The following is a 16,114-nucleotide window of genomic DNA, read 5'->3' as shown; positions in this document are numbered from 1 at the left end:
GTAGACAGCAAATAGATCTTTTTTTTTTTTTTTTTTTTAGTACATTCTGATACCTTTTGTCTTTTGGAGCATTTAGTCCATTTACATTCAGTGTTATTATTGAAAAAATATGGGTTTAGAGTCATTGTGTTCTCTGTAGGATTCATGCTTATAGTGGTATCTCTGGTACTTTGTGATCCTTGCAACATTTCCCTCATAGAGTCCCCCTTAGGATTTCTTGTAGAGCTGGTTTAGTAGAGATGAATTCTTTCAATTTTTGTTTCGGAAAACCTTTATCTCCTTCTATTCTGAATGACAGGTTTGCTAGATAAAAGATTCTTGGCTGCATATTTTTTCTGTTCATCACATGGAAGATTTCCTGCCATTCCTTTCTAGGCCTGCCAAGGTTCAGTAGATAGGTCTGCAACTACCATGATGTGTCTCCCTTTGTATGTTAGGGCCCTTGTATCCCTAGCTGCTTTCAGAATTCTCTCTTTATCCATATATTTTGCCAGTTTCACTATGACATTTTGTGCAGAAGATCGATTCAAATTATGTCTGAGGGGAGTTCTCTGTGCCTCTTGGATTTCAGTGTCTGTTTCTTTCCCCAGATTGGGGAAGTTCTCAGCTATAATTTGTTCAAGTACCCCTTCAGCCCCTTTCTCTTTCTCTTCTTCTCATGGAATTCTTCTGAAATGGATATTGTTCCCTTTGATTGCATCACTCAGTTCTTGAATTCTCCTTTCATGTTTCTGGATCAATTTATCTCACTTTTTATGGCTTCCTCTTTTACTAGAATTATATTTTCTAATTCACCTATTCTCCTCTCTGCCCCTTCAATCATGCAGTGGCTACCTGCATTTTATTATGCACCTCACTTGTAGCACTTTTTAATTCATCATAACTATTTTTAAGATCCATAATCTTTGTAGCAATAGTGCCTCTGCTGTCTTCTATGCCTTTTTCAAGCCCATCAATTAATTTTATGACTATTGTTCTAAATTCTTGGTCAGTTATGTTGCTTATATATGTTTTGACCTATTTAGCTGTCACTTCTTCCTGGAATTTATTTTGAGGAGAGGAGTTCTGTTTTGTCATTTTGACTAGCTTTCTGTCTCTTGTAAGTTTTAAAAGCTTGTTATGCACTCTACACCTGCCAGTACTGCTATATCAAAGGAGGTTCATAGACTATCCAGGGTCTGTCCTTTCAAGAAGTGTTCTTTTAATGAAGTCCCTTGGTCTCTCTTGTTGTGACTCTGGTTTTATTTTATTTCCCTACTTGTAGTGATGTTTGGGACTCTCCACCATGTGTAACTCAGTTTGTTTCTTGAGGTAGCCCTGGGAAGGAAAACAGACAAACTGCAAACTAAAGCACGCAAACACACAAACAAATCAAACAAGCAATTCGAAAAAGAAAAAACAAAACAACAAAACAGTGACAACAAAATACAAAAGACAGTCTAAAAGCATAAAACCAGAAATCCCAGCTACAAATAAAGAGCAGGGTGGAGGCAGTGCTGATGGAAGAGCATCTACAAAGAGAGAAATGACAGGGTTGGGGAGAAAGAGAAATTGAACATTGACCAGGCAGAGAGACTAAAAGGCTTAATTCAGAGAGACAAAAAGGAGAGTATGGCAGGAGGTGAGGAAAAAGAAAAACGCAGATAATGTTACCCAGTGACACTAAATAGCCTAATTATTTCAGAGAGAGAGAAAGAAAGGAAGGCAACGAAGATGGTGTAGAACATGCATCAAGACAATGGATTAAATATGCCTATTTAGGCAAACCTTTAAGCAGTCCAGAGGAGGGGAGAGATAAGAATGAGATAAGGGAGAATATATCTGAATTGATCAAGGGTTAATCACGGCAATGAATCAGTGCTGATCTTGGGAGAGGAGCAGTTTCTGCAGCAGCGTCTATCCAGCTCTGGTAAAGCAGCTACCCAGCGCAGATGGGCGTGGCTTGGTGTAGGCAGGTCAGTGTCCACTGTGGGTCCCTCAGGTTGCATCCTGAGGCCCCACCTTGGTGGTTGTGGGGAGACAAATGGCGACACTCCCTGCTCATCCCTTCTTGAATCAGGTGTTCAGAAACACCCCTTTGGGTCCGATCTCACTGTGCCGTGGGTGCAGCCAAGGTGGGCTGTGTTCTATGTCCCACAGCCAGCTGAGTTTCAGGCTCTTTTCCATGCACATTAATAATACTATCTGAAATGTAATCCCGCAAGCCGGGGCACTTCCTAGCAGGGGTCCAAACAGGGGACTGAGCAGGGGACCGGTTCCTCCTGATGCCAACTGCGTGCCTTGCATACCTTCTATCCCGGAGGGAATTTCTGGGACTGGGGCGTCCAGCCCAAAGTAAGTTCTGCAGTTAGAGATGGGATCTCCCCGAAAGCTCTGTAGTTAGATATGGGATGGTAGGATCCCTCTCCGTCCCAGGCCCTCGTTTTTCTCTTCTGCAGGGACAGTTCTACGATTCCCCAGCCGCTCTTCCTCTTTCCTTTGCCCTTCTGCAAAAGGGGCTCCCTCCCCCCATGTTTCCCTGTACCAGCCATTTTTATCTTCCGTAGTTCAATATCACGCACCTCTGAGGCTGTCTTCTTAGTGGACTCCATCTCTTTTCCTCCCAGATTCTTGCGGTTCAGAGTCCTTTGGTTTCAGTCCTTCTTTGTTTGAGAGATGCAGGCAGGAAGTACGGAACTCCATGGACTCTGCCTTCTTGCCTCCCGAATCCAGAGAGCAGAAATTCTGAATTTAATTTAATTTTTATTTTTTTGGAAAATTTATAATATTTTTATTTATTATTGAGACAGAGAGAAACAGAGAGCTTGAGGGGGGAAGGGCAGAGAGAGAGGGAGACACAGAATCTGAAGCAGGCTCCAGGGTCTGAGCTGTCAGCACAGAGCCTGACACAGGGCTTGAACCCATATACTGTGAGATCATGACCTGAGCCGAAGTCGGATGCTTAACCGACTGAGCCACCCAGGGGCCCCTGTTTTGGAAATTTTTAATTTTAATGAATTCTAGCTTATCAATTCTTTATTTCATGGATAGTCTTTGGCATTGTATCTAAAAAGGCATTACCATACCAAATGTCATCTAGGTTTTCTCCTATGTTATCTTACAGGAATTTTACAGAATGTGTTTACACTTAGGAATATGATCCATTTTTAGTTAATTTTTATGAAGGACATAGGTCTATGTCTAGGTCTATGTCTAGATTCATGTTTTTGTTGATATCCAGTTGTTCTAGCACCCATTTGTTGAAGAGGCTATCTTTGGTCCACTATATTGCCTTTGATTCTTTGCCAAAGATTAGTTGACTATATATATGGGTTTTTATTTTTGGGCTCTCTATTCTTTTCCATTGATCTATTTGTTTATTCTTTTACCAATTTCAGACTTCTGTATTATTGTCATTTTATTGTAAGCATGGAAGTCAGGTAGTATCAATCCTCCAACTGTTCTTCTTTTTCAATACTTTGTTGGCTAATATCATTTGCCTCTTCATAAAAGCTTTAGAATCAGTTTGATGTCCACAAAATAATTTTCTGAGATTTCAGTTGGGATTGCATTGAATGTATAGATCATGATGGGAAGAACTGACCTCTTGAAAATATTGAAACCTCCTATTCACAAACATGAATGCACTGTTTTTTATGCTCCCTCATTATTTGCACGGATTTTTAAAAAATTTTTATTAAAAAGTTTTTTATTAAATTTTTTAAATGTTCATGTTTTTCAGTGAGAGAGAGAAAGAGAGAGAGGAGAGAGAGAGACAGTGAGTGGGGGCAGGGCACAGAGAGGGAGACATAGAATCTGAAGTAGGCTCCAGGCTCTGAGCTGTCAGCACAGAGCTTGACTTGGGACTTGAAATCACGAACCATGAGATCATGACCTGGTCGAAGTCTGACCCTTAACCAACTGAGTCACCCAGGTGCCCATAATAGAATTTTTGTAATGTTTATTTACTTTTGATAGAGAGATTGAGAGAATGTGGGGAAGGGCAGAGAGAGAGGGAGGCACAGAATCCAAAGCAGGCTCCAGACTCTGAGTTGTCAGCACAGACCCTGATGTGGGGCTTGAACCCTTGAATCATGAGATAATGACCTAAACCAAAGTTGGACACTTAACCAACCGAGCCACTGGGCTTACCCCTGCACTGCATTTTAAAATTGATTAATATCAATGCCCTTAAAACTAGGTTTTTGTAAGATATAGAAGAAATAGTAAATGAAAATGGCTGACCCATAGAAGATATTAATAAATTAAAAATCTATTTTGTATTTTTTCCCTTTTTATAATAGCCAACTATTTCAATAAACCATAGGGTTTAAAGGTTAATGACCCATTTATGAATATAAAAGAATTATCATTTGTAAGATTTTTGTAACTGTTACATTAAATGGATACTACTTGTGGGATTTAATCATAAAGTGACTATTTCTATCTTGCACTGTCTCTTTGTATTGATTCAGTGGGGCTAATTGTTATTCTGCTCTCCAGTGAAAACTCTGGTGTCCTCCCCAGCTTTTGTAGTCACTTTTAGGTAACTCAAAGTTCTCTAATCAGTAATTAAAATATTTAGTCTCATCTAATAGTGAAAAGTTTAAACTTGATTTATCCCTGAGGTTTTTTCCCCCTTTTCTTGTCCAGGTCTGCTGCAAATGGAGAGGATGTAGTTGCTTTTTTCTTTTCTCCTACCTTGAACTTCTTCTTTCAGATATTTGATTGCCGTCCTGACTTTGGTTTTTGATCCCTTCAGATTTGGATCATAGGAAATGAGAAGACCTAAGGGGGTTGGGGCAGGAAAGTTCTTACTTAACGGGTACTATTGCAAGCTGATGTCACACACTCTAGGCATAATAAGGGTTTGAATTTACTCATTGTCCCCTGGGAGGTCTCTCACCTGCACTCTCTTCTGCCTTACCGCTTATTCCTCCTCATCCCCGAGGCATTCGGCTATAATGACAGATCTTCTCTGCTGAAGTCTTGCCTTTGCTCCATGGCAGCCTCTTGGACAGGATCCGAGATAAGCCCATATTCCATATTCTCTCTCTGTTCCTCTGTTTCTCTCTTGTGTGGCCCATATATGATTCACAGAGAACATACACACTCCCACTGCCTTGATAAACACTAGAAGAGTATGTTATCTAAAGCAGCAATCTCAGCCATCAGCAGCGAGGAGACTGTGTTTCTCAAGCAGAAATCATACCCCAGTCCGTTGCAGGGGATGTATCAAGTCCTTCTGATGCCCTTGGAGCTCTACTCACTTTGTTCGAGGGAGGGGTAGACACCCCTCTTCCCTGCCTTTCTTTGTAGGGGAGCAAGGAGACTTGAGACTCACATTATAGGTTTCTCTGTAAAAGTCCTTTCCAAATGTGTCTACAGTTTTTAACTTATGACCTTTTATAGCCTTAGTTTAGGTCAGGAGTTAGATAACCAGCTTTTCAGGAACATGGTTCATAAATTCTGCATATAGTCTTATATTCTCTTTGGAAGGAAATACATATTGAGTCTTGGTGGTTCAGCTGAAATTTTATTAATCTGTTACCCTATAACAGAATGAGGTAATTATCATTAATAGCAATAAATATGTTATTTCAATTATGTAAATGAATTAAATGTAGGAATCCAAATGAACAGACTGAATATAATATTAAAAAATATGAGCGGAATTTTAAAGCTCAAATGAAGATGGAAAATATTGATCTGCAAAGACTGAAGACATGAATTTGAAACAGAACCATCAGAGTGGACATTATTTCATAATTTCATAAGATAGATTATCTGAATATTGATTTACCTAAAGTATAATAAGGCTAAAAAGGAAGAAACAAGGATAAAGTAATTCAGAAATGCATAATGGTAAACATTTCATGCTCCTTTGAGCTAAATGTCACAGTGCAAGAGGCTTGCAGTCTTCATGACATTAAGATCACATGTAAAATGCCAATTTTTTGATTCACTTCTGTCATTTGACTTGTTATATTGTTATGAAAAATATATTTCTCAACATATCTGTTGATTATTCTCCAGAAAGTGCCTGAAAAATAGAGAACTTTGGGACAAGGCCTACAGAAAGGAGAATATTTTCATTCATTATTAAGAAAACTGTAGTTTAGAACCTGTTATTAATATGTGAATAATTAAAACAATATAAGTAACATAATGAAAAGGTGAAACTTTGCTAGGGAACTTGCTTGTTTACAATTTTGATTCTACTAGCAGTTTTCCTCTGGGAGAGTAACTATGTAAGTTTGATTTCCTTGACTAACCATTTGTTGAAAATATAATCTATATTCAAAATGGAAACTGCCTATTTATTTATTTCTGATTGTAAAATAATACATGTTCCAGGGCAATTGAACATTCACCTAGCCAAATCCTATAGTCCTTAACTTAGTTCTTATCATTGATTCTATAGCATCTGACATTATTGACTTCTCATTCTTTGGAGATCCTTTTCCAACATGGGCTCTGTGATATTACTCTCTCCATCAGGTCTGTGTTCTGTGAGAGCAGAGATTTTTTTCTGTTTATATCAGTCTAATTCACTCCTTAGAATAGTACCTGACCTTTGGAAGGTACTCATTAACTATATCTGTTTAATGTGTCAATTCTTTTATCTGCCTGTTTCTTTTTCTGTCTATTCCTTTTCTGATTCTTTTGTTAACTCCTTTTCCTTCTCCCAAATCTTTAAACTGATTATTCCCCTGATGTTGAGCGTTTTCTTGTTCCTACTCTTTCATTTTTGAGTCCTCATTCATTATAATCATATGACTTCTCTCACTAAATGCCCCCCATGTCTCTACCACTGGCCCTGCCCTTTTTTCCTCACAATCAAACCTCCAACTTCCCTATATATATGTTTGCCCCAGAGTCACTTCAAACTCAACATATCTGAAAGTTTTGTTTTTTGAGCTCTTAGCCTGTAATACTGTTTCTCATTCTGACAACCCTCCTTTCCCCCCATTTTTTGAGAAATAATTGACACACATCACTGTATATGTTTAAGATATACAACATGATGGTTTGACTTACATACATTGTGAAATGGTTACCACAGTAGTTTAGTCAATACTTATCCTCCATCATCTCATGTAGATCAATAAAAAGAAAAGAGAAAAATATTCTCCTTGTGGTAAGAATACTTAGGATCTACTCTCATAACAACTTTCCTAAATATCATACAGGAGTGTTAGCTATAGTCATCATGTTGTACATCACATGCCTGGTACTTATTCATCTTATAACTGGAAGTTTATACCTTTCAACCACCTTCTTCCAGTTCCTCTAGCCCCACCCACTACCCCTGGTAACCACGAGTCTCTTTCTGTGAGTTTGGTGAGGGCTGTGTGTGTGTGTGTGTGTGTGTGTGTGTGTGTGTATGTGTTGATTCCACAAGTAAGTGAGAGCATACAGTATTTATCTTTCTCTCTCTGACTTACTTCACTTAGCATAATGCCTTCAAGGTCCATCCATGTTACAACTCTCTTTTAATTAATGGCACTATTATTTTCTCCTTCCTCCTATTTTAAATTCTAAATCTATTTTGATAGACCTATATTATCATTATAACCATCACTACTAGCATTAGCATCAATCATCATCAATAATATTTTTATAATGCTGTATAATTTGAAAAGTGTTTTTGCATGCATAATTTTCTCTGTTAGGACTTGTTCCTACTTTTTTCCTAGAGACTAATTTTGACAATTTAAAATATTTAATTTACTATTGTGCAACAAATTTAAAATTACAATTGAGAGAAGTGTAAGTAGAAGTACAGAGTGCTGTAAATTAGGAAAATAAATGCCTAACTTAATTGTTTACATATGAATGTGCCTATATGTCTGTTTCTGTGTGTATTTTGCAAAGCTGGCTAGGTAGGCTTGCTGAATTATATCACGTTGAAGTAGATGCTGAAAGATATATAGGAGAGCTAGAGGGAAAAGTGTGTGCAATGGCTGTCATTGAAAGAAGCATGGTATTTTTAAGAATCTGAAAGAAAGCTAATGTACTCTGAATGGAATAACAAGGGAAAGCGTGGTAGAAGATAAAGCTAATGAGATAGGATATTCCTCACCACAAACATTTATTTATTATACAGAAAATATGATGCTATATTATATTTTATATTATATATATATTTTCACTTTTGACTTCTGAAATCTTCTCAGTTGTGATTATTATAACCTGATCTTTTAAATAACTGATTAATTGGTTTATTTTCACAAGTGAAATATAGAATTCAGTAATTACTATGCATTTGTTATTGATTTACTCATTCTTTTGTGTTTTACAAAAATATTTGAAAATACCAAATGTTTTGTCAGAATAACATTGAATTTATGAGGTAGTTTTCCACTATTGAGCCTTCTCATTAGTATATATTCATTCCTTTGTTTGGGGCCTACTTTTATGCCATCTTATAAAGTTTTATAGTTTTCATTATGAATGTATTACATGTTTTTTATTCATTCCTAGATAGCCTTGTATTTTTGCTTCTGAAGTAAATGGAGTTTTTTTCCTACTAGATTTTTAAATAATTTTTACTACAATATATGAATGAAGTGGATTTTGTATCTTGATTTTGTGTCCAGCAACCTAGTAAAGATCTCTAGGTAAATAATCAGATAATCTTTTAAAAATATAAACCAGGGGCGCCTGGGTGGCTCAGTCGTTTGAGTGTTCGACGGCTTCGGCTCAGATCATGATCTCGCAGTTTGTGGGTTCAAGCCCCGCATCAGGCTCTGTGCTGACAGCTAGCTCAGAGCCTGGAGCCTGTCTTCAGATTCTGTGTCTCCCCCTCTCTCTGCCTCTCCCCTGCTCAGTATCTCTCTTCTCAAAAGTAAATTTTAAAAAACATTAAAAAATTTAAAAAAAAACCAAAGAGGAAATAATGAGGGCAAAATCCCAGGCATCTTGGTTTTTTTTTTTTAATTCTCAGAGAGTAAATCAAGGAATGGATAAATAAAGTTGAGGATATTAAGAGGTAAAAGATTGTTAAGAAAGTTTATAAAGGCTAGTTTCAATTTAACAAGGTAGACTCAAAAGATGTTTTCTGAGAGTGATCACCATGGCCTTGAATATGGTTGTGGGGAGAAGTTCTCCAAGGCTCAATTCATGTTCCTATACATCTTGTGAGCAAAGGCATTGACTGCCTTTATGCCTTTCTTTTCAAGGATGTCAGTATAGTAAGCAGACGTGGAAGACAGAGATAGTATCTCTGTTTGCTGTCCAGTTTAGTCAGGATCTTGTCTTGCTATGAGACAGAGGTCAAGGAGGCTTACTGTCTCTTATGAAAGAGTGGGGTCCCATAACATTGGTCCCCCCTTGTAACACAACCCATTATTTATGCAGCATCTTTTGGTTCTTTGCACATCCTCCTGTGGGAATTGTGGTTGGGGAACTGGTACCCATGATTATATTCTAATGAATGCTATTGTTGTGAGTGATAAACTATGTTTTGTCTCTGATCTAGGAGTCTTATGTCTTTAGCCAGCATCCATAAAATTTCAAGGTAAATTCTGACACCCTTCACAGTTTTTGACAGTTTTGGCAATGAGGAAGGGATGCTGACAGAGACATGGATTTTTGGAGGACGAAGGAAGAGGGCATCAGAGCTGATTAATGGGATGACTAATAGATTCAGAGAAGTCCATAGGTATTGGTAGCAAACTTGCTGATCAAATTGTATAAATCAGTGGAGCAATAAACATTCCTTTACTTTATTACCTGTTTAAAGGAGGAATTAGGGCAGTGTGAGAGGCTAGTAGTAGGCTGAGAACCAGGGAATAGTTTTAAAAACAGCTGCCTAAATGGTTGGTACCAACCCTCCTTTAGGCAAGGGGACTCCCTCAACAATCTTCCAGTCAGTCTCAGGGTCATCCAATTGTAACAATTGGCACAACAAATTTGCACTTCCTTTCAGATAGCAGTTTCAGAGATATGCACTTAACACTGAGCAAGACAGGGAAATTCTTCAGCACTATGTACCCAAACCAGGCAAATCATGAGAACGTTGGTTGGTTTTCTTGGGAAATGGGTAAAGTGGGTTGTGCAATCCTAGTTACAGAACAATAGTAGTTGGGCTGTTGTCTAGTTCAGATTCCTCTTACGGTCTATCATGCTAACTTCAGATCATTTGGAGATGAAAGTAAGAATTCTTGGAATTGTCTGCAGTAGATCCCATCTGCTACAAGAGAACTTTGGCCCTCCCATGGAGATGTCCCTGAAAGAGACAAACTCAAAGGGAAACCATAGATTAGGCACCAATTAATATTGGACTCTTACTGTCCTGAACTGGGTTTATATTGCTGATATAAATGACCTGCTAAAGAATGAAAAACTTAACCAAAGAATTTTAGGTAAGTTCTTGTAGTCAGCCTGCAGCCCTGGGGAAGTCCTGTAACCCTTACATGGAAACTTGGGAAATGTTATCTTGATAATAGGATAGCAGATGTCTCTAATCTGAGGTTATGATGTTGCTCTTCCACTCTGATAAGTTGATTCTAGATACCCCATTGTGGCCTTTGAAACTAACCTGTGTTATGTTTTCAGCTTTTTGAATCAGTTGAAGTCAGATACTCATGCTCTTTTTATCCCCAAATTCACTAAAAAATCCAATGGACCTTCCACAGTACCTATTACCCACAGGCATCTGTTATTGTTAAGTGTTGAAAAGACATCTTCAAAAATTAAAATGAAAAGACTTCTGACTCTGTCTTCCTTCTTTCCTCCTCATCCACATCTTACTAAAGCAGTTTGGTAACTCCCCCGAGAAAGGGGTAATTTACTTTCAGCCACTTTGTGGATAGTGAACAGATTGAAAGGGATTAATAAACTTACTTTGAATATCCAAGGTTTCACCGAGACCATTTCTGGATGTGATACATCATTCTTTTCCCTTATAGAAATCTTAGGCCAGCCTGACTGGTACACTCTCTGAGTGGTAGTCAAGCTAACAGGGGGCCTCAGGAATTCAATACTTAATTCTGGTTTAGGCACTTGGATATTCTTGTTGGTCTGATATAGTCCTAAATAATAAGTATAATCACCACTTGGTTGAATATACCGCTTTCTAAGCCTCCCTACAGTGATTCAAATGAATTCAAGTGGAAGGCATATATTTTTACAAATTTTATGAAAATTCCCTTTTCTTTTTTACTTCTGACCCTTTCCAACAAAAAAATCTGGATATGAGTAAGGGATATTTGGAAAGAAGGTGAAGGTATAGCCACTGGAGAGGAACACATTTAATGGTACAGTATGGAAGTGAATTGAATGATCTTCCAGAACTTCCCCTGGAGTATTCCTCATAAAGGAAGATACCTTCATGTCCCAGATTGTGACAGTGCCTTAAATATAATTGACTGCATGGCCTGCCATTCTCTGCTTAGTGACTCTGCCCATTATTTGTATTACCATTGCTTTTGAACTTAAGAAATTTATCAGAAATGCAGGGGTGTTCTCAGTGCCTTCGCCTCCCACACAAAAACCCTATTAGTACCTTTGGATGTCTTTCCTACCCTCTTTTCTGAAATGGTCACACAGTGGAATGAGTGAATGCCACTTGGTGGGTAGTATGGACAAGCAGATCAGATTAGACTAACTGTCCTCATGCAGTCCCTCTAAGAACAGGGTATAGATCCAGCTATCTTAACTGAACTGGAAACTCTAACGCTAACTACCAGGACTGGAAGCCTTGTAGGAAACACTGTCAGTCTGTCTGCAAATGATGTAGGTCCCTTCTTCAGAGCCCGCCAGATTGTAAACATGTTCTTTTTATGAACACCATGTGTACCCTTGAGATTGTGTGTCTTGTGTCCAAACCACACATTATTTTACTCCCCTACCAAGAGCATAGTGATTCGTACCATAGTCATGGTTGTAGGAGATCTTTGGATGTTTAAGCAAACACCCCCAGTAGATGATGTAGCACTCGAGTGATTTTGGATTTAGTTTCCATTTATATAGCATTCTGGAAGAGGCCAAACCATAGCAGTGGAGACCAGATCAGTGATTTTCAGGGGTTGGGAAGGGACAAAGGTATGACTACGAATGAGCCTCACATGAGAGTTCATGGTAAATTACATTCAACATAGTTTTAGTATAAATGAATTTTATCATAGCCTGTTCTGAATATTACTGTAAAGTATAGCATATATGATGAGGGAAAATGCATGTATGTGTGTGTGAGGGAAATATAGAAATAGTTTCTATGATGAGTGTTGTAAATAATCCAAAAATAATCATAGCATTTAATATTATTTTTGATAATATATACATCATATATCTACATTTTACACATTTTTGCTACCAAATGATACTAGACTTCAGGTGATGCTAAATTTAGTTTTAATGTCCCAAGTCTACTTTGGATAAGTATTGGGGGGAGTTAAATATAGCGGATGAGTATTGTGTGAATTTGGAGTGGGTTTGGGTCGGGTGACCAGGAAATTTTAAGCTTAAAGTCATGGTAATGTGCTGAGAGCCATTTCTGAAGTAAGGTAGGTTTGTAAGGCCTCCCACCATCAGACGATGACTGGCAGTAATGTGTGTTCATGTCTCTGGTTTTCTCTAGACACCCCATCACAACGAGTACAGTTTATTCTTGGAACTGAGGATGATGATGAGGAACACATTCCTCATGACCTTTTCACAGAACTGGATGAGATTTGCTGGCGTGAAGGTGAGGATGCTGAGTGGCGAGAAACAGCCAGGTGAGGATTTTTGTTGAAGGGGAAGGTATACTAAAGAATTTCGTGCTATTGGAAAAGAGATTGCAAAATCATGGTTTTCCAAAACATCTGTGAGTGCTGTCAATTTCTGAAATTGCTCATCTGGCCAGAGCATATCCTATAATGGGATATGGGTCAGAATGAGATCTGAAGGCAGCAATTGTAGTGAACAGTGATGCAGAGCCAGCCACAGCTGCAGCCCAAAAGATAAACAGCAGCATAATTGGTGTGTCATCAGGAGAACAATAAGAATCTGAAAGTAATTCATTTCTATCTTTTCAACTGCTGGCCTTTGCCCAAACTAGTCATGTTATATGATAATTTGAGTGTGGGGCTTTTTTAAAGAAAGGGAAAGCATTCTAAGAGGCGATAGGTATACTCCTGGATTTATGTACTATTTGGTGAGGATAAGAGTATTTTGTAATGTGTTTCTAGGATATGTACACATTTAAACATACGTGTTTTTTCAAAATAACTTTTTATAATTTTTTAAAAAGTTTATTTTGAGAGAGAGAGAGCGTGTGCGCGCACACGTGAGAGCAAGCACACGTGAACAGGGGAAAGGCAGAGACAGGAAGAGGGAGAATCCCAAGCAGGCCCCACCCTGTCAGTGCAGAGCCCGATGGCTCAAACTCACAAATCTTGAGATCATCACCTGAGCAGAAACCAAGTGTCAAGTGCTTAACCATCAAAGCCACCCAGCCACTCCTAAGTAAGGTGAATTTCTAGGAGTGGAACTTATGTACCAAGAACAGCAAGTTTTAAAATTCTGATAGATATTGCAAAATTGCCTTTCTAAAATGTTTTGGTAATTCATACTTTTGTGAACAGTGTATAAGAGTGCTTATTTCCCTCAAACCCTTGCCAGAGTAAATCATCAAACTTTCAGATTTTCTTTTTGGTGATTTTATAGATGAAAAATAAATCTCGTTGTTTTAATTTACATTTTTAGAATTACTGGGGAAATTGAACATCTTTTCATGTTTTAATTTTTTTCCTGTGAGCTAACTGTTCATTTCCTTTACCTATTTTATGTCAAATCATTGTTTTCTTTATTTGCCATTTTTAATACTTTAAATTAGTGGTATGTTACTTTGTATGAATTACCTTTTTTTAATGTTTATTTTTGAGAGAGAGTGAGAGAGAGAGAGAGCGCGCGTGCGCGAGCAGTGGTGGGAGGGGCAGAGAGGGAGGAAGACACAGAATCTGAAGCAGGCTCCAGGCTCTGAGCTGTCAGCACAGAGCCCAATGCGGGGCTCAGACCCACAAATTGTGAGATCATGACCAAGCCAAAGTAGGATGCTTAACTGACTGAGCCACCAAGGCACCTCTGAATTATCTTTTTCAATGAAAAAGAAATTGTGTAATCATTTTCTTTCTGAAGCTTTCTAGTATAATATTTTAAATATAGAACTAAGTTTGAAGTAGTTTTTATATGATATGGTGAATTTTAAGATTAAGAGCCAACTACTTTATTGTTTTCTTCCAACTGCATCAAAAACTAAGTGCTTTGGACTTTTTCAGACATATAATATGATTGCTCATCTTCGTTATTTGATGGCAGAAAAAAGAATATATGATAATCTTATCACCAATTAGCATTATAAATTTTATGCTCTCATCACTAAAAGTTGTTGATAAGGAATTAAAAATGCAGGGGCACCTGGGTGGCTCAGTCAGCTAAGCGTCCAATTTCGTCTCAGGTTATGATCTCAAAGTTTGTGATTAAGCCTCGCATCGAGCTCTGTGCTGACAGCTCACAGCCTGGAGCCTACTTTGGATTTGTGTCTCCCTCTCTCTCTCTCTCTCTCTGTCCCTCCCCTGCTCATACTCTAGCTCTCTTTCTAATAAATAAATAAACATTAAAAAATATATAAAATAAAATAAAATGCAAACCTCTTTGTTTAAGGCTAGACACATCTGTCTTGACCTGGTTATAAGAAATGCTAGACATTCCTGGATGGCAGGAAGAAGGGAGATCTATTGGGTGTGATGACCAGGAAGCTCTTGGTAGTTTGAGTCTTCTTATTGTGAGAAGTACTTTTTGGAAACATTTCTTTTATATTATTTTCTTTGCTCTAACCCTACATGATAGAGCTGAGAAATAAGATTGGAATGTGTGTTTTTCCAGGAGTAACTCCCTTATTCTTAAAATGATTGGTAATTTTTCACCTTTCAGATAAAATAGTGACCTGTTGCTTTTGAGCAGTAACTTACTTGTGACTTGCTCACTCTCATGAGACGTCACAATGGCAGCACAAGACTAGAATCTAGCTCTTTCTCTTTATTATAGTTGAGCAGATAGGATTTTATCATGCTCCCATGGATTAACCTGAACAACATGTTTATCCTAAGCCACCAAAATGTATTGTTGTTCACTGATAAAGAGCAGAAGAGCTGATCCAGTTAATTGTTAGTATTGTCTAATGTTATTGAATAGGACCTGTGTTCTTAGCTATGCTTCTGGAACCTTACGTATGGTGCAGCTATTTGAGGTTCAAGGAGACATCTGATGAGCAGTCAAAATAGCAACAGACATTGAAGAGGAGGGTAGATGAATTTTGGCGGAGACACAATACATCAGGGAAGAACAGTGTATTTATTGAGGACTTAGAAATGTAGTAGGTTTTAAAGTGGCAGAATTTTGTTCTGGTTGCCCTAGTTCATCTAAAAGGACTAATTTTAGTTAATTTAGGATTCCATCCGATTTTCCAAATGCAACTTAATTCTAATAAATCATTAGCATAACTATTTGAAGACTTCTTTCTTTTGATTAGTATTCCAGGAGGGATTAATAATTTTCCACCCTAATAGTAGAAATAAAAAGGATATTTTATCAGCACATTGCACCTGTCACATATCACATCTTGAATAATTCATGCCCACTGCTGTTGCCAAGTAAAACTGAAGCAAAGTTTTAGATTTTGAAGCTAAATTTTTGAATCATAATTATTTAATAAATGTTTGTGAAAACCAGCTGTTCACTTTTTAAAACCCCAAAAGAAGCCATATGACAAGGGCTAATGAAATCCGCACAATTACAATGTCCTCCTTATAAATAACATATAATGTTATTAATAGAAAAGCATGCAAAGATACCACAGCTGTGCAATTATGAAGACAACATGCTTGACTCACTGTGGTTGCCCTTTAAAAATGCTTCCCACAAATGCGCTCAGAAGAGGCAAAGCAGGGGGTAGCAGTTGGCCTCTGATACATACATGGTAGTATCAAAAGGGATTATTACATCAAAACAATTTTATTGCTGCTGTGAAGATATTTGATATTTAAAATTAGGAAAGGTTTAAGTCATCAAGATTTTTCCATGAGATATGAGATGTGAAGATAATATATGGATTAAGAATAGCTAATATTTCTAGGTTTGAATATCT

At 37.7% G+C, this 16,114-nt stretch overlaps 1 protein-coding gene across 5 annotated transcripts in view; it reads left to right on the top strand.

The window, feature by feature from the left end:
• The window catches only part of SLC4A10 (solute carrier family 4 member 10), a 293,603-nt gene that overhangs the window by 147,884 nt on the left and 129,605 nt on the right, over positions 1-16,114 (top strand). For all 5 annotated transcript variants that reach the window (XM_029934489.1, XM_029934491.1, XM_029934488.1 and 2 more), the window contains exon 4: positions 12,566-12,704. In XM_029934489.1, coding sequence (XP_029790349.1) covers positions 12,566-12,704 — 139 coding nt within the window. The remainder of the gene's footprint in view (positions 1-12,565; positions 12,705-16,114) is intronic.

The sequence above is a fragment of the Suricata suricatta genome, chromosome 3 (assembly GCF_006229205.1).
Source record: "Suricata suricatta isolate VVHF042 chromosome 3, meerkat_22Aug2017_6uvM2_HiC, whole genome shotgun sequence".
In the NCBI taxonomy this organism is placed as follows: domain Eukaryota; kingdom Metazoa; phylum Chordata; class Mammalia; order Carnivora; family Herpestidae; genus Suricata; species Suricata suricatta.
This window is presented reverse-complemented; position numbering and strand designations above follow the sequence as displayed.